At 41.0% G+C, this 19,074-nt stretch overlaps 1 protein-coding gene across 1 annotated transcript in view; it reads left to right on the top strand.

Moving 5' to 3' along the window:
* Positions 1–19,074, top strand: part of piwil2 (piwi-like RNA-mediated gene silencing 2) — a 43,417-nt gene that overhangs the window by 14,684 nt on the left and 9,659 nt on the right. Inside the window, exons 12-19 of the mRNA XM_077562111.1 lie at positions 488–676; positions 5,045–5,129; positions 6,803–6,895; positions 7,071–7,211; positions 7,330–7,443; positions 12,156–12,344; positions 14,696–14,797; positions 15,297–15,413. Coding sequence (XP_077418237.1) covers positions 488–676; positions 5,045–5,129; positions 6,803–6,895; positions 7,071–7,211; positions 7,330–7,443; positions 12,156–12,344; positions 14,696–14,797; positions 15,297–15,413 — 1,030 coding nt within the window. The remainder of the gene's footprint in view (positions 1–487; positions 677–5,044; positions 5,130–6,802; positions 6,896–7,070; positions 7,212–7,329; positions 7,444–12,155; positions 12,345–14,695; positions 14,798–15,296; positions 15,414–19,074) is intronic.

Here is a 19,074-nt window from a genome sequence, read left to right on the forward strand (position 1 = left end):
ACACTAACGTCGGAGATTTATGCCGTACCATACAATGACGGCATAATTGAGTAGCGGTTTTAAGCGTCCTAAATTCGAGATTAAATATGAGTTTGGGATAGGGTTACTGTGGATGTTGGTCGGAACTACGTAATATCAATAAAAACTACGATAAGGAAATCCGAAATGTCAAAGGTAAGTCAAGCTCGTTGTCACGCCACGACGTGGGCCAACTTCAAAATAAAATTCTACTAAGCACTGGAACGCCCTGGGAGATGCAACACAATCTCAAACATAACAGATTAGACTTGCCCTAACACGTTGAGCGCAAGTGCATCTATCTAGGAAAATTGAGCTTACTGTTTGTAAATTCTGTGGCAAATGACAGTATACGTACTAGATTGTTGAAGGATTGTTGAGACAACACAAAGCTGACTTTTCCAAAATATATAAAGCACAATTAGGCTTTCAAATGAAAACTAATGTTTGATACATTTTCTTCTTCCAGGAACATTCTCTACCAACAAAGCAAAGAGAAATTTAGAGATGAATGTACCAAAGAACTCGTTGGTAATATCATCATCACCCGCTACAATAACCGGACTTATCGCATTGATGCCATTGAGTGGGACAAATCACCCAAAGACACCTTCACTTTGATGGATGGCACAAAAACCACTTTTGTGGACTACTACAGGTGCGTCATCTGTGTTTGAAATTATCAGAATTGAGCAGAGAAGGTAGACATTGAAACATAGCTTTCTTTAAGTATGGTTTTATATTTTAGTTTTTTTGCCAGATTTGTCGTGTGTGTGAGTGAGAATATTTATGTAACAAGGCTTGAAATAATTTTTGTGGCGCAGTTTTGCAAATCAATGACTTCATTGTATGACCAAATGTCTGGTTTTGTAGAGCGATTTTATTTATTTATTTGTAGGTTAGTTCCTGGGATTTAAGACAATATAACACATTGGTTTTCGTATAATCAACAGTTTTTATTTCTTAAATTCACATTGTGTAAAACTGTTTATTTTCTAGAAGCAAAGCTAAATTGGTGGAAAAAAATTAAGATCTACAACTATAATGTAATTATTAGAGCATTTGTTGAAACTGCAAAAGTCAAAATCAAAACTCTGGGCTCTATTGTGGAAAACAAATAACCAGACCTGGGCACTAGTGTTTATCGTCAATTCCCATCAATGACAATATTCAGCTAATACTTAATGATATGAAGGCTCACAAAAATATAAGGAATGAGAGGTTGTTAGTTGCAGGGTTTTTCCTGGCTCGCATTGAGGCAGAGGTGGTACTACCGATACCAGGTATTTGTGCCGATAACGGTCTCATTTTAATGTATCAGTACTCGCGGTGGGGCCGTTGTATGATCAAGAACTACAATTTAGAAATTGTAGGACTTGAAAGTTGTCATTAATTGCATGCAATTTTAAGGAAAAAATATATATTGGACTCTACCGGTCATACTTTAAAATCATCTGTCATCTTTGGGTGTGGAAATTTATGTACAAAATGGTATTGGTGACTACTCAAGAGTTGAGTATGTATCGGTCAGAAACAAAGTGGTATCAAACCAATCCTGACCATGCACCATGATGTGCGTTTTTGCTGTAAATTCAACTGACTCACTTTCTTTTACAGGCAGCATAAGTTAAGAGTTCCAATAAGAATATGTCTATTAGTATTATGTTTAAGCATTCATTCATTAAAACGGTTCTGCCATAACCTTTCATGAGTGGCAGTGGTGTCTCAGCCACTGTTTTTGCCAGGATTCAAAATATGAATTTTCATTGCATGATGTGGCGAGACACAAGGCGCAGCCGGCCAGCATCATGACAAAGAAACAATATATACAGACTACAAACATTTTGCATTTTACAACAATGAACCTTATTTACAATTTCAGACCACCATGGATGAAATATTGCAGTCATGATTTCGCTACCTGTGTTACTTACCCCCGTAAAAATCCTGCAAGATCTTATAGCTTTTACCACAGAAAAATGGAGATTCTCCAAAAAGGTTCCCTGTAAACCGGTATTTAAACTTCAAACATCTGGAACAAATCTGAAAAACAATAACATTTAGTCGTCTGAGCTTTTTGTATGCATATGTGAGATTTCCTACTGCATGCGTGGTCATTTAACGCAAGTCCACGCAGAACGCGAGCGAGATTTTGCTTTTCTTCTGCTTCTTCGTGATAAATGCTTTATTTCTTGGTATAAAACCTTGTTTATATGTGTGTTCTTCATGTGTTTAATGAAAAACATGTGGCAGGGGATACAAGTTTTTAAGGGGGGGTAAGTACTTTGGCACGTGAACCTCACCAGAAGAGCCTCTCCCAACCAACATCACTCTCCGGCATCCCCAAAGCACTTCAGCGGCCACCAAAGCCATTTCTGAAGCTAGAGTCATAACCATGGGCTGGGGAAGTGAAGAAGCTCCGGGTTGCAGCTGGCTGGAGCTTTCAAGTGGATGGCTAGGCCGCACAACTCGGCAACCATTTGCACAGGCGTGCTTGTAATTTTTAAATTTCTTTAAAAAAAATAATAATAAATTCTACAATCATTAAAAATTCATCCACTAGTGCATATTATATTGTAAATATAGTTCAGCGTTGTTGTAAAACTATGTTTATTGTATATACTGTATTTTTATGATTTTGGCGACTGCTGTTAGGGCACCTCTGCCTCGCTTGGAACCAGGAAATGGATGTGGGCAAGACTTCCTTCTCCTTCGGTAGTTACTTCAGGTCTTTCCGGTGCATTGCTGTTGATAAAGCGCCTCTATAGTGGTGCAATGCTGCAATCGCAGTTAAAATACATTGCTGCCGTGCTCAATCAACACAGCTGTAGCACTGTCTTGCGAAATGTCAGTTGCTCTGGCTGAAAATCTGGTTAAACATCATGTTCAGTTCTGCTGAACAGTACTATTTCTGTGTTTTTTTTTTTTAAGTAGCACTAAGGAACTTTTCACCCTTAATAAAAATATTTTCATATCTCTTCTGCTGAAACATAGACTTAAAACTAGTTGAATGGTACCTTTGCCATGGCCTGAGGGGGTCTGTATCATTTTTACCAGCACAACTTTGAGGAAGATGGTAGGAACACTGCTACACAAAAAACTAAGAATGTGCTGACTGCTTGGTGGCATACGTCACTTTACATTACAAAGCCGGAAGTCAATTGGAATGTCGACACACAATTACTGCTTTCCTGGCAGAAGCTCCAAAACAACTGAAAAGTTTTATCTGAGGAGACAAAAAAGAAAAAGGGAAGCTACCCGGATAAGAAGTAAAGTCATCTTTATAATGATCAACATTGGCCTGACTTTCATTCACTGGCGTGAGCTAAAAGAACGACGCAATGCGCTTATCCTCATGGAAAATGTGGTCTTCCTTCAGGCATAACATTGCCGCATTTGTCCATATGGTGCAGCCATAATCAACATAAACTGAAAGTTCCTTAGTGTTGCTTTTGAATGCATCATGCGGCTCATGGGATGGGTGGCGCCAGAGGTGGTGAGAAAATGGAGTTTGTTCGTGTGTACTCTTCATCTCAGGCCGATTTCGATTATTACACTCCACAATTACAAAATTGGCATAACCGTAGAAAAACTTTTAACACCAGGGCCGAAACCAGTCCTCCTCATTTCTGCCTCGGATAACCGCTGAGGCAGTCATAGTCAAGCCAACGGCAATATGCATGACAGTACACTGCACAGTGAGCAAGCCAACTTCAAAATAAACCTTGAAGGTATGTACAACATGAGTCCAAGCTAGAGATTTTTTTTTTCATTTTTTAAATATCACCTGACGATTTTGGGATCAAGGGAGACACACAAGGAAAACAGAACCCAAACATGACAGACTGCAGATGAAAAACAGGCTTTTTGGCTAATTCTGGCATATTTACTGTAATGTTTATTAATATGTACTGTCCCTGATAAAAATCAATCCATCAAGACCAGACCACCCCTGTTAAAAAGAGCCGTGTAGCGCTCCTCTGGAAGTGGCGACGCAGCTCAAGGTAGAGTAAAAGCTTATAGTAAAAAGTAGGCTCCTAGATTTGATGAGGTCATGACGTTTTTGGCAGTACAAGCCTGATAATCAAAATTAATACACCCGTTTCCCAAAGATAAGCAAGAAAGGGGCTCTATTAGTTACTCTAAACAGCAAGTAATAACCCTATTAGGCGATTACGTGAGTGCGAGAGCGCAAGCCGTCAAAATGACTGCTCTGGGAGATCTAGTTGTTTTAGAATTCTAGTAGTGCTAGTGTTAACGGTTTTATGATTTATAAAATAAATAATATAGCGAATCTTAAAATGCATTTGTTTTAGACAAGGAAAAAATAATGAGCAGCGTTTGCATAGTCTCAATGCCATGCTTCAAACATTGTCATAAAACCTGACGCAGTATGCGAGCTGACAAACTCCCGGCGGGCATGCAGGACAGCTTTGTGAAAGAAATCTGAATCAATCCAATGAGTTAGACTCAACATTGACACAGGACTGACATCCGAGCTCCATATATCACTTGTTGTAAAACTTACACTGGATGATGACGATGATTAAATTAGTGGTGTTGAAACTTTTGACCGTGTTCCCCCAGCGAGGTAACTTTTCATGGCATACATTACAGGCGTCAAACTTAACATCGCTTTCGAGCCGACGACATGTTTTAGCTCTGTGTTGCTGCGTGAGTGTGGGCCGCCTGCGCAGTGTGAACTGAGGGGGGGAGGGGGACGGACGAGTTGCCGCAACTCATTGGATTAAAAGGCTTTGATCAAATATTCCGATCACATACTGTACTTTTTCACGAATATTAGCCGGTCATGATCAGTGGCCGATCGATCAGAGCATCCCTAATTATAAATGTATACCTGTACTATTAATCATAACAATACTTCGGTACTTCGAAAAATAGCAGGAACAATAACTTGTGCACATAAAACTATATTTACTGGCCCATTATTAGTTATGTCAACAAAACTTTGATTTTAGCAGTTTGAAACATAACGTCATTATCTTTTATTGTGTATTAATCACAGCAAGAACTATGGAATTAATATTAAAGAGATGGACCAACCTCTGCTCATGCATAAACCAAAGGAGCGGTGCAAGCCCGGCGGAAAGGTAAAACATGTTCAATTTCAGTCTTAATAACTCAACACAGAACATGCTGTAGTGTGCCAATGCACTTTGTGTTCTAAACTCTTGACACAATGTCGAAATATAAAATCTCAAACGAAATGTAAATGTATTTCAAACTTGACTGAATTGTAGCGCAGTGTGTGGTGATGTACAAGTTTCCATTAGTGGCTAATTGTTAGCAAGCAATTTTGCTTGTTGACAATTGCAAAGTTAATTGGTTATGACGATTCCAGCCTCTGTGCCATACTTGCCAACTTTGTGTTGTGAAAAAGCTTTTTTTCCTTCATCGAAGGTGGGGACACACGTTAATTTGTCGACAGGCGGACTACTATGGGCTTTGCTGTAGCAAGTCCGAAGAGTTGCTCTTTGCCTGGCCTGCTTTTACGCACGCTCCCCTTCTAAATAATCCATACATACATTTTCCTCACTGCTTATCCTCACGTGGGTCGTGGGCATGCTATCCCAACTGTCAATGGGTGGGAGGCGGGGTACACCCTGAACTGATCGCCAGCCAATAATAATAATATATCAGATTTATATAGCGCTTTTTTGGACACTCTGACGCGTCACAGTGTATACATTATTCACACTCTGGAGGCAATAAACTACATACATAGCCACAGATGCCCTGGGGCAGACCACTCCGAGTGGTCAGGGAAGGTGCCTTGTGCTTGGCTCAAGGCTTCTTGACAATCACTGTCTCCACTGTCTCGTTACTGGCCGCTTACTGTGCGTGCAAGCAGTTAAATTTTACCCACAATGTAAACTGTACTGTACTGTACTGTACTGAACTGTACTTCGCTGCAAAATAGGAGAAATGACTGATCAGAAGCCACACGGGAGATAGAGGTGAAATTTGTGAGTCTCTCACATGAATCGGGAGAGTTGGCAAGTATGGATTGTGCTGAGTCTTCTGTAATATCTGCTCATACGAGTGCGGCAGCTTGCATGTGAAGAAGGGAGTGTACAGTTTTATTTTTTGATAAAAAATACAGAATTCAATTTCTTCCATTGAGCAGCTTTTCAGATTTCAGTTCCCTGGTAAATGTCTAAAGCCCTTGTGGGTCACCACAATATCATGCTATCATAGAGAGTTTTAAGGCAGTCCTGATTTACTATACTTAGCAATTTACAAATAACATCAATAGACTTGAATATTTTTTTACTAACAAGGTAAATATGACTTTTCTACAACACTCATCAGTCATAACTTCAAGAAAACTTGTTGAAGAGAGTTGAGAAATTGGATAGTTCCTATAGATAGACCAATGTTAAATTTTGAGTATATTTTGCGATTTAAATATAATAAAGTTAGATGTATTAACTCTGATGGATAATGTTTTTAATATAAACCATTTTAAGATATTATCTAGGTCAAAATTTGCTTTGGCCATAAATACAGAGAAATCCACGTGGAAAAATTAGATTATCATCTGCAAAGATTAGAGGAAACCAGGAGGAAGAGGCTGCCTAAAGCCCGTATCCCACTGAAGGACACGACTGTTGGCGAGTTTTTGCAAAGGTAGCGAATGTTGATTTCTCGTCAGGGTTCGTTCAAGGTCGCAACACTCGCCAAATGTTTCAATGTTTTTACTTGTTGCAAGGAAATTTTAAACATGTTAAAAATGCAATAATGTAACACTTATTCATTGCAGCAAGTCATTACTGGTGAGATCCTAATTGTTCCCGAGCTTTCTTTCATGACTGGGATCCCAGAAAATATGAAGAAGGATTTCAAAGTTATGAAGGTACATTGGCTCAGCATGTCAGCATTTATTTTAGACACACACAAATATGTGCCACGTTTTTTTAAATGTAGTTTTGGTTAGCTGTTGTTTTTAGCCTATCTTAAGTAGACTCAAAAGTGATAGGTCAAGTCATTTGGCTGGCCACAATTCTAAATTTTATATTTGAACATTTTAGGACCTGACCATGCACATTAATCTGAATGGTGAGCAGCACACCCATTCAATAAAGCAACTTCTGATGAAAATAAGCACTAACCCCGACAGCCAGAAACAAGTCACCCAATGGGGCCTGGAATTTGGCTCAGAAATACTGCTCGTAAGTTCTATTATCGACAATGGCAATATTTTACTGTACACAGATTCTATATTAAAACATGTTAGGTAGTCAATCCAGACCAGCTTGATGGAGTTAAATTTCACTTGTACTGTTTCAGGTGAAGGGTAGAACTCTGCCTCTTGAAACTATCTGTGTCCAAACATCGTCATTTACCACTGGTGCTGATGGCTCTTGGTCCAGAGACGTCGTCAGGCTGGCTTCAATTAGCTCTGTAAGTAGCTGGGACATCTGGTAACTGCATCTTGGAAGATGAATGATTCATCCATCTATTTTCTACCATTTATTGGGGTCAGGTTGCAGTGGCAGCAGCTTCAGTAGGGAAGCCCAGACTTCCCTCTCCTCAGCCACTTATCCCAAATCTTCCAGGGGGAACCCAAGGCGTTCCCAGGCTAGCCAGTAGACACACCCTGTATCCAAATTCACAAGGCTGGGTCTTCCGAATTTGTCGGCTGCATGACCCAGCGTGACTCGCTAGCACACACGGACTTGCATATGAATGGACTGCTGCTTGTCAGTAGTGCATTGACCAACAGTCCATTCATGTGTAAGTGCGTGCGCTCGAGTCGCGCCAACAGTGACACCATGCGGCCTGAGGAGGACCCAGCCTTGTGAATTTGGACAAACACATAGTCTCTCCAGTATGTCCCAAGTCGTCCTTGGGGCCTTCTTCTGAGATGTGCACAGTAGAGCTGGACGATTAATTGAAACTTTGTGTTTTTATTATGGCTTCTTTCAAACTTTAAAACGTAATAATCAAATAAAAACTATTAGTGTGCAGAACATCGCGGTGCATTTACAAGTTCCCTATGTTGTGAAAGCACCCTGAAAGCACTTTGTTGCTTGTAGCAAGCCCGGTGCGAATCATTGTGATTCTGCCATCCCTAAGCGTCCTTTACGCTTTGCGCCGCCGCAGCCTCTTTTAAGGTACATGTATTGTAGTGTTGGTGGACAAATCAGGCCAAGCGGCGAACAAACAACAACTCTTTAATGACAATTTGCGAGTAACTGTCGGTCGTAACCACACCAAAACACAACAGCTCCAAACACACTTAGCTTACCAAAAGAAAAGTCTGTGTTGCGTTCATGGTCATGGGAAACTACACAACTTGCAACACACCCACAAGGATTACTACAGAATGGTAGTGTTTTTTTAAATCAATTCTGAAAATGTTACTTCATATAATAATTTTACTTTGCCTACACTTTAGCATGTGTGAGTTTACTGACTGGAGATCGCTAAGTTTTATTTTTTTAAATATGTATATTGAATTTATTAATTGATAAATGCAGTGTTTAAAAAGTGCAGTGTTTACATGTTTCTGTCAGTAAGGTGGGGGCTTTAGGACCCAGATGCGGGAAGGCAGAGCGAGGAGGCAGAGGTGTAGTCCACAAGAAGGATTTAATTTCTATTAAAAAAAAAGGATCTTCAAAAGTACAAAATAAAACTGATCTAACAAAACATGAAGCAAAACAACTTAGGAAAAACTAACAGCATGACAAGGTAAATGACGAGGGGCAAAACCGGGCAGCATGACGTGGAGGAAAAGACAAACAACAACAGCAACAATGAACCGACACAGACAGGGGGGAGACAGCCGACTAAATAGACCAACACTAATGACATAACAAGACACACCTGGCTGAGGGCACTGATTGGATGACACATGAGGGTAATGGGGACACAGGTGGAAACAATCAGGAGTCAGGGTTGACACACACACCACACGAGGAAGGGCAAGTGACCAGAAACGAGAGGAGTCAATTTTCAAACTAAAACAGGAAATGACAAGACAAGGGGAACACACAAGGAAAACAGAAGCTAAACGTGACAGGAACTAAACATGACTAGAAATAAACATGACAGTTTCATGCAACATGAAAAGTTGGATATGTTGTTTTTATGTTGTAACTAACTGTAATTGTAGTAAAAAAAAAAAAAAAAACGTGATATTAAGGCTTCATTTGCCTTTATCTTAAGATCCTAGCATCTATACAGTAATTGATCTGATATTTTTTATTATTATTCACTTTTTGTTGGGTAAAACATTTTTTTTGAAAATTACCTTGAAAAAAATTAGCGCATATAATATCGCAATCGTAATTTTGGGAGGAAAAAATGGCAATTCGATTATTTTTCATAATCGTCCAGCCCTAGTTAGTACTTAGCCCTAACTTACATGATGTAGTTTAATTTTATGATGTAGTTTTAATTTTATAGTAGATAACATATTATTCTGTGTGGGTTTTCTCCAGGTACCCCGGTTTCCTCCCACATTACAAAGATATGCATGTCAGGTTAATTGAACACTCTAAAATTGTCCATAGGTGTGAATGGTTGTTCGTCTCTACAGTATGTGCCCTGTGATTGGCTGGCAACCAGTTCAGGGTGTACCCTACCTACTGCCCGAAGCCAGCTGGAATAGGCTCCAGCACCCCCGCGACTCTAGTGAGGAATAAGCGGTTAAGAAAATGGATGGATGGATAACATATTATTCATGTTTGCCTCATAATAAATGCATTTTACATTACAAACTGCTCCTAATTCATTTGCGATAATTGTATTATTGTGCGGATTTACAAATGACGGCATTTTCTTACATGTCACTGTTTTTAAAACAGAGTGCTTTTCTAGAAGCCCCCCCCCCCAAAAAAGGTCCGGCACCGGTAAGACATTTTTTTGAGTAAACCCACTTATCCAGGGACCACTACACTATTGCTCTAAATGAACTGCGAAGATCCACCGCTGACAAGTGGAAGAAAGTGCTCTGGTCAAATGACACCAAAATTTAACTTTTTGGCCTACGTGACAAATGCTATGTTTGGCATAAGGACAACACTGCTCATCAGTCTCAACACACCATTCCCACTGTCAAACATGGTGGGAGCATCATGCCCTGGGGCTGCTTTTCTTCTGCAGGGACAGAGAAGATTTTGCAAGTACAGGGGAAGATAGATTGAACCAAATACAGGCAATCAAGAACCTGTTGGAATCTGCAATAAACCTGAGACTGGTTCATCTTTTAGCAAGAAAAAAAAACCTGAAGAATAAATACAGCTAAAGCAACAATGGAATGGTTTAAAAAAAAAAACACACACACACATCAATGTGTTAGAGTGGCCCAGTCAAAGTCCTGATCTAAATCCAATAGAAAATCTGTTTTTTGTTTTTATTATTTTTTCCTTTCTGACAAATTATTACAATAGGTTACATCGATCACATCATTTGCAACATTAACATCCGAAAGAAGGGCTGACTGGTTGAAGCCATGGCTCATTAGTAACCCGTCCCCATCAATTCTTACTAATCACTTACATTGATTTTAATAGTCATTGATTCATATCGTTATCCATTAATCCCAGACTTATGTCTGCACACTCCTCGCTCACTTATCTTGAGTGAATGTGCTTGTGTAAGTTGCGGCTGGTCCCAGTCATTTGGAATTAGTAAATCGGTCCCCAGACACCATCAACAAGCCCAGCCCATTTGGCGAGCAGCCACGGCGAGCGTTTGCTCTCTCGTTCACCAGAAGTGTCTTTGCTGACCTTGGATCAGTTTTCACCCATGATGTGGCATCCAGGCCAAGGGTAGATCGGCTTGCATTCTGACCATTGTGTCCACAGCAATGTTCACTCCATGCTGGTCAGCTCAGCCACCACTGTGGAGTGATTTTAAGATTGTGGTTCACAAACACTCTCCATCTAACCTAGCCGAGCAAGAGCTGTATTGCAAAGAAGAATTGACAAACATTTCAGCCTCCCAATGTGCAAAACTGATAGATATACCCCAAAAGACTTGAAGCTGTAATTGCAGCAAAAGGGGGTTTGACAAAGTATTAATTCAGGAAGGGCTGAACACTTTTGCGCACCTTGCACACATACTTTTTAGTTGTAAAAGAAGTTTGAAATAAAATATCCACTTAGTTTTACTTCATGATTGTGTGCTAATGTTTAACTTTTACATAAAATTTAAATGACTTTGAATGAATTTGTTTGTGGTCGTACTATGCCAAAATGGTGAAAAACTGAATGGGTGTGAATACTTTTTCAAGTTGCTGTATTTATAAAGTTATATACTTGGCAAAAAGTGTTTAAGGTGAAGAGATGAATGAGCGTAAGGCTATGATCATAGTTTTGAGCAGTTGAGTTTTAGTAGTTGAAAAAATATTAGGTTTTAAAATCAATGAATAAATGTTTTATTAATTGTGATTTAAATCAAAATAATTGTGATTATATTTTTTTCCATAATCCTCCAGCCCTAGTCACAATGGTCTGGGAGCAAACCCACTACTTCAGCATTGCTTTCGAGTACGTCATTATGTGGTTGCTATCTTGCCACCTAGTGGTCCAACTGAGACACCACAGTTGAATTAAACGGTGACAAACTTGTTGCCACAACTCTGGTAAATGGTAGATATTCCTAAACGTTACTTGAAGCATTATTGTATTCAGTTTAGTTATTTGTACTTCACTGTATTCCTTAAAAAAAAATGCATTTGTTTATTCATATTTATTTATTCTTAATTTTGTTTTGTTTTGATACAAAATGTCTTATAAACAAATGAAAAAAGATAATAGATAATTACAATTAATTTCATGCAATTTAAAGGAAATTTCCTATATTGGGATGAAGGTCTTTAAAATTGTCATATTTTTGGAAATTTGATCTGAGCACTTGGTGTCATTCTAAAAAAAAAAAGTGTTATTCAACATCCCTAACAAAAAATCAACCAAGGAACAGCCCCCAACTCAATCTTGCACTCGTGAGTCAAAGTACTATTATGCTACTTTTCAATATACTATAAAAAGTAGTTAATTGACATTTGAAACTGTAATGCTTAGGTTGAAGACTTGTCCATAAACAAGTTCCTATCTTAGCAAGGTTTGTTTTGGTCATTTGTATTAATTGACAAATCAATCTCTTAGGTCCCCCTAAAAACATGGGCCATTTTCTACCCTCGACGCTGTGTCGATCAGGCTGAAGAGTTCATTTCAACCTTTAACAAGGTGGGTGGGCCCCTTGGGGTGCAAGTGGCTCGTCCTTTGTGTGTGGAGCTGAGGGATGATCGCACGGAGTCCTATGTCAAGAGCATCCACTCTCAGCTCACTAGCCAGGTAAGACATATATTTTAGCAATAGACATACAGTACATTCTTGTGTCCTGAATTCCATGCCAATACTATATTTGAAACCTTAAACTTACATATACGTAATTGTTTTTTTATCAAGTTATTCTTGTAATACTATTAAAGTATTAATACACAGGGTTTTTCCTGGCTCAAATTAATGCAGAGGTTACTACTGATACCAGAGGTATCGCTGCCGGTGCAGATACAGTACGAGTCTCATTTTAAGTATTGATAATTGCGGCGGTGGCCGATACCAGTATTAGCCGCCTTCCGGCCATTTTATGATCAAGTACTATAATTTAGAAAATATAGGAATAGAAAGTTGCCATTAATATCATGCAATTTTAAGCAAAATAATATATTGGAATATATAGGTCTTTCTTTAAAATCATCTGTCACTTTGGGGTGGTGAATTTTATGTACTAGTGGTATTAATATCTGTGACTACTCAAGAGTTGAGTATGTATCGGTCAGAAACAAAGTGGTATCGAACATCTCCAATTCACACTGACTGCGAAACCGACGCGGTGCGTTTTCCTAACGGCAACCGCACGGACTGAAATTCACACCGCGTGCGTTGCGTGAGAAATCTGCACCCGCCAGACCACAAGATCACAGGGATTCACGCTGGAGTGTTGAGTTCACGCTATAACAACCGTGTATATGGAGTCCTATTGGTAAACAATAGCCACACTTACCTGTTGTCACATCGATATGCTTTTGGACATTGTTTCTGGTACTTCTACCATGGCTAAGTACATTTTGTGTTTAAATAGTGTTATGTTTTCATGTTTAATTTATTCTGAGATCGTTTTTTGTCTTAAATGTCTCATGACTCATGTCATGCTATGTAGTAAGCTAGCTTCCCTCCCCCCCAAAAATTAGTTTGCAAACTGTTTTATTTTGAAATATACCAGACCTACCTTGAGGCCGACGTTCAACTTCCTGTCCGGCTCGTGTAATTTCTTGAGCATCATTAAAATCCACATGCGGCGTCCAGAAAAAATAGAATGCTTGCGGAAACCTTCCGCAGCACCTCATCCCTTCCGCACTGCAGCTGGTGTGAATTTACACTCAGACTCGAAATGCTTTCTATTCCTTGCGGCGACCATACGGAAGACGCCCGTACGGAAGACGCACCGCGTCCATTCCGCAGTCAGTGTAAATTGGGCTTAATCCTGACCATGCGCCATGACATGCATGTATGCTGTAAATTCAACTGGCTCACTTTCTTTTACAGGCAACATACTTTAAGTTAAGAGTTCCAATAAGAAAATGAGTTCCAATACGAATGAGTTCCAATAAGAATATGACTATTACAGTGGAACCTCGAAGTTTGAACGTCTCGGAACTCAAATCAGACTTCGACGAAAAAATCTGAGTAAAAAATGCCTCGGAGTTTGACCTCATTCTCGGAGTTTGAACATCCAAGCAAAACTGAACGTACCTTGATTGGGTAGCCGAGTGAAGCCGAGCTATGCCGAATGCTCACGTTGCGGTAGTGGAGACGGAGCGCTGCTCATTTCCAGTCAAAGCAGGTGAATACTCCCAAAGGTGCTCTGTACATTCGTGAGTGCATTTTGATTTTTCAACGACAATTTTCTTCGACATTGGCCCAAAGAAAGACAGCAGTGCCGGTGGCGGAAAAAAATGTACAGTGCTACGAACCATAATGGATTTAGGAAGGAGATTATTGTGCCATTGTAACTACTTTTGTAAATACTGGCACAAGGACCCCTCCTTAGCTGTTCAACAACGTGCCTAACGCTAAACAGCGCACAAGGACCCCTTGGTAGTCTAACAATATGCCCGATGTAAAATACACTAACTCAGCACTGAACTAAAGCATGCATTCATTAACATAGCATTTTTCATCCACTGAGGCCATCACACCATAACAAAAATGGTAAGGTATTTTTTATTGTTTAAATACTGTATAGGGTGTACAGGTTTTTTACATAAATAGCCATTAAAATGGGAATTTTCTGTTTTTGAAGTTTGGGAACGTATTAATTGCATTTACATTATTTCCTATAAGAAAAAAATGTTTTGGAGGTTGAACAATTCGGACTTTGAACACTTCACAGGAACGAATTGTGTTCAAACTGGAGGCAGCCACCTCCGAATTTTAAATGCAGGAAAAACTTTGCAAAGTATTAATAGAGCGCCAGTGCAGTTAATAAAGGTATTATGACAGTGAGTTTGACCAAGGAACTACTTGGACTGACTGTTAATATCAATTATTTACGGTGGGAGAACATTTCTGATGTGGATTCTTGTCTGTAAATGTACAAACATAATATACTACCTGTCATATTTTTTTATTCTTGTTTACAGCCTAGTTTGCAGCTTGTAGTGTGCATCCTTATAGGGAACAGAGAAGATCTCTACAGTGCCATCAAGAAGCTCTGCTGCGTTAAAAGTCCCATCCCATCCCAGGTATCAGACAGTAGCACAAGAACAAACAAGTAGTGCAACGTCAATCCCCTTTTTTTTTTAATCTCTATACGAATATGAAGTACAAAATAAACACCATTCACTGGTTAATAAATAGTAATCAAGAAAATAATGATTTTGTAATAACTTTAATGCAAAATTGAAATGAATCAAATTAGTCAATTAATTGATTGAATAATCGATAGATTAATCGATTCTAAAAATATTCGATAGTGACAGCACTATTCCGCGTTTTCAATGAAGGTTGCTCAGTTTAGGTTAGCATCAAGCTTTCGGCTAACGGTGCCACTCCCTAGCTTTGGTCATTTGGAAGTAACCATGAAAAAAATTATTTATTACATTTTGGGATGAAGCTCCAACATAAAATGTAGAAGAAGTGAAACGCTGAATACTTTCCGGATGCACTGTACAATTTGCTTGACACCCCAGTTTAGCCTTTGTCATTGTGAATCTACTAATTAATATTGTGTTTGTTTGCTAGGTTATCAATGTCCGGACAATTTCCCAGCAACAGAAGTTAAAGAGTGTGGCCCAAAGGATACTCTTGCAAGTGAACAGCAAATTAGGAGGAGAACTTTGGACCGTCAGTGTGCCTTTGGTAAGCCCCATGATTAGCATAGCGGGGAATGTATCCTATGCACACACACACACACACACATAAATATATCATATATTAGTGTTGCACGGGATACTGGTACCAGTACCGTACCTCGATGTTTTGGCGTCAAAAACGGCTCAGTATAATTTTTTCTCAGTACCAGTACTGTACTTAAAAAAAAAAATCAATACGAGGCAGCCCGCCAACACAGTTTTAAAGGCAGGTACACATTTACGCATGGCCGCCTGTCTACCCATATGTGGAAACCCTTTAAGTAAGTGACACGCCTCTTTCAGCGTGTGTGCGCGAGGGCGCAGGAAGATGGTTTCATGCACTGAGGAAATCACAGACTGACAGACAACAGACACAGGTTGTGACGCATTTTTGACACTTCCCTTAAAAATAAGAGTGAGAAAAATATGAGTGTGAATTATTTTGTTCCCTGTTTGTAGTATTTGATTACGCATTTGACTAATTGAGAGCGTAATGGGGAAGAGTAGAGACATGCATGCACTCAAGGAACGTTACATTGAGTCATTGGAGTGCCACTGTATTGCCAATATTTAAAACGGATGACATCAAATGCAGTCAAATACAGTACTTCAAGAATATGGCTTGCAATGTGAAAGCACATACAGATAAACATAAATATATACAGTATGTACATAAATTAACATGTACACATGCCAATATTTTGAATTTATAATGAATAAAAAATAATTTGAAGTTATTTGTCAGTTTTAATTTTGCTGCTTTTGCTTTTTTTTTTTTTTTCTCTCTGTAGAGCTCAGTATTGTTCATTCGGTAATTTTACCGATTTGACATGTCATCATCATTGCTCTCCTTTTTATATATATATATATTATTATTATTTATTTATTTATTTATTTTTTTTATGTGGGTGAATATGTGTGTGCGTGCGTGCGTGCATTCATTAGTTCACCTGAAGCCTATAAAAAAAATAAAAATCCCATACCGTTTCCCTAAACCGAACACTTCCAGCCAGAGTCGTGAGGCCGTCAGGAAACCCGAGAAAGGACCAAAGGAAAGTGAAATCCAGCACCGACCAGATACCACCAACCAGAGTCCTTCACCAACCCCAAAGACATCTAAATTTCAACAAATCAGGGAGACCTCAAGAGACTAAAGGAGAGACTGAGGAAAGGAAGGAAGGACAGACGAAGCGGAGTGAGATCCACAGACACCAGCCTCCACCGATTCAATGACCTGAGGACCCAGCACCACCCCCCAAACAAGCCGCCCCTCCCCCCGACCCACCCCCACCTACCGGCAGCCCCCCAGATCCTGGGGATCCCCCGTACCCAGGCATCGGCGCCGAAGAGGGGCCGGGCAGCAGAGCGGAGAGGGCATCCGCGCCCACCCCATCCCCCATCGCGTGGAGAGACGGAACACCGGGGGCAGAAGGGGAGATGGGGGCACCGGAGGACGGGCGGCACCCCCGAACCCCAGGCCCAGCGGGGAAAAGGCCCCGGTCGTCACTCCAGCGTTCTTAGTGAGAGTTAACCCTGTTACTGAGTTCGCCAGCTCGCCAACTGGCGAACTCTACCCCTAAACCTTGAATGTGACCCCACCCAGTGTATATACAAGTGTGTGTGTGGTGCATTAAAATTGGGAGTAGGTGAACCGGAGCAGAGGGAAATGATCCACCCGCCTCCCAGGCATGTCAGTGAGTGTATGTGGTGCATTAAAAAAAAAGGGGGGGGGGGCACGGACTGCACTGCACTGCACTGCACTGCACTGCTCTCTACTGCGGTCTGCCCCAACCAATGCCCCCCCCACACACACACACAGTTGTGTGGTGCATTAAAATTGGAGGGAAGTTGTAGGGCGAAGACGGTGTTTCCACCGTACCCCCCCCAAAGTGTGTTATGTGCCCTATAGCTCTATAAAAGTGTATTGTGAAAAACTAGTGCAGTGAGTTAAGAGGAGCGACCAGCGGGGGCCCCCCCCAACCGGGCGGGAGGTGCACCCGCCCACCAAACCCCCATCCACCCCACCGGGACCCCGACAGGCATGTGGGACCAGCCCGGCAGGGCGATAGGGCTCGCCCCCCGCATACTGGGCACAACACCAAGACACCCGCCCTCCCGGCCCCCGGAGCGCCTAGACCCGGGCCACGGATGAAGCCCACGGCCCAGGGGAGGGGGAAGGGACGGGGGAAGGAGACGACAAGAAGGGCAGGAGGCAGCGGCAGGGTCGCAGAGAGAGGGGGAGAGGAGGAGGAAGGGTGACGAGGGAGAAGGGACAGGGAGGCGGAGGACGGGCGGGGAGAGGCGAGGAGGGAGAGGCAGCAAGGGGGAGGGAGGGGAGAGGGGACCACGGGGCACCCCGGCGGCCCACAGGCCCCGAACCGCGTTGCCGGGCCCAGAGCGACGGACCACGCCGGGGCGGCGCCGCCCCGGACACCAGGGAGAGCCCCGCAACGCAGCACCCCCAAGAGACCCAGGGAACGGCCAAGACGCAGCCGCCACCCAGCAGCCAACAGAGAGGCAGACCCGCCCACGCCCAGCCAGGGGGGGGCAGCACCTATAGAATTAACCCCCTGGCATGCAGTGAATCCGAATATTAACCCTTAGTGCCCATTGGAGGTGAATCTGCTCGATCCTGTTGGTAGCAACTGGTTTCCTGACGATAAAAACACAACCAGTTACACCAACCACACAACCACAACTAGTTACAAATTGCCAAATACAGAAACATCAATGTAAGTTATCACGATGTGGTGGCTCTCGCTAACAGGCAGAATTAAGGAACCAGAATTAGGTTAAAATATTCTATATACGCAGACCATGTTTCTATAAATTTTGATATTTGGTTATTATTTGAGGCAGATATTTTTTCCATTAAACCATTGGTCGATATTCAGATTTTGTTTATTTTTCCAGTTAACAAGGATTGTTTTTTTTTTGCGATAGTAAGGGCTACAAGTGTAGATTGAAATTGTTTATGGGATAAGTCAGTTGTTGTTAGGTCGCCTAGTAAACACAAGTTTGGAGATAAAGGTATCCTACAGTCCAAGATAGCGGAAAGTTTTTCTACGATTTTAGTCCAGAAATACATAACCGGAGTACATAACCATAAAGCATGAAAATAAGTGTCTGTAGTGTTTTGTAAACACTAGAGACAGATGTCGGAGTCTGAGAGTGTAATTGAGTGGAGATGTGTAATTCCTTTCTGCTCCCACATACCTAAATAAAACGATTGCTTGTTAAGTTGAAAGTCGGGGTTATGCCATAGGGGAGAGAGCCCACAGGGCTCCACTTGGGCTTTTGTAATTTCTAGTGCCTACCACCAGGCAGTCAGGGTGGCGGAAATCATTGGGTTTTTAAAACAATTATGTTGCTTAATCGATGTTGTAATAAAGAGTAAATCTAGAAGTCTGAGGTTATTACAAACAATTTTGCTGCTTTTGCTGATGTTTTAGAGTTTTGTCGAGGTACCGTTTCAGTACCGGTATTGAGGTATTTTATGCAGGTATAGTATCGAAGTCAAAATTTCGGAATCGTGACAACACTATTGCATATACAGGGCTTATTCCAAAAAAATCAAGCAGTATCTCAAAAACGAAAAACAATAGAAAATTCTAACTTGGACACATCTGTTAGACATACCTTTTACCTGACATACCTGTTTTACCTCA

The sequence above is a fragment of the Vanacampus margaritifer genome, chromosome 3, assembly GCF_051991255.1.
Source record: "Vanacampus margaritifer isolate UIUO_Vmar chromosome 3, RoL_Vmar_1.0, whole genome shotgun sequence".
Taxonomy (NCBI): Eukaryota; Metazoa; Chordata; class Actinopteri; order Syngnathiformes; family Syngnathidae; genus Vanacampus; species Vanacampus margaritifer.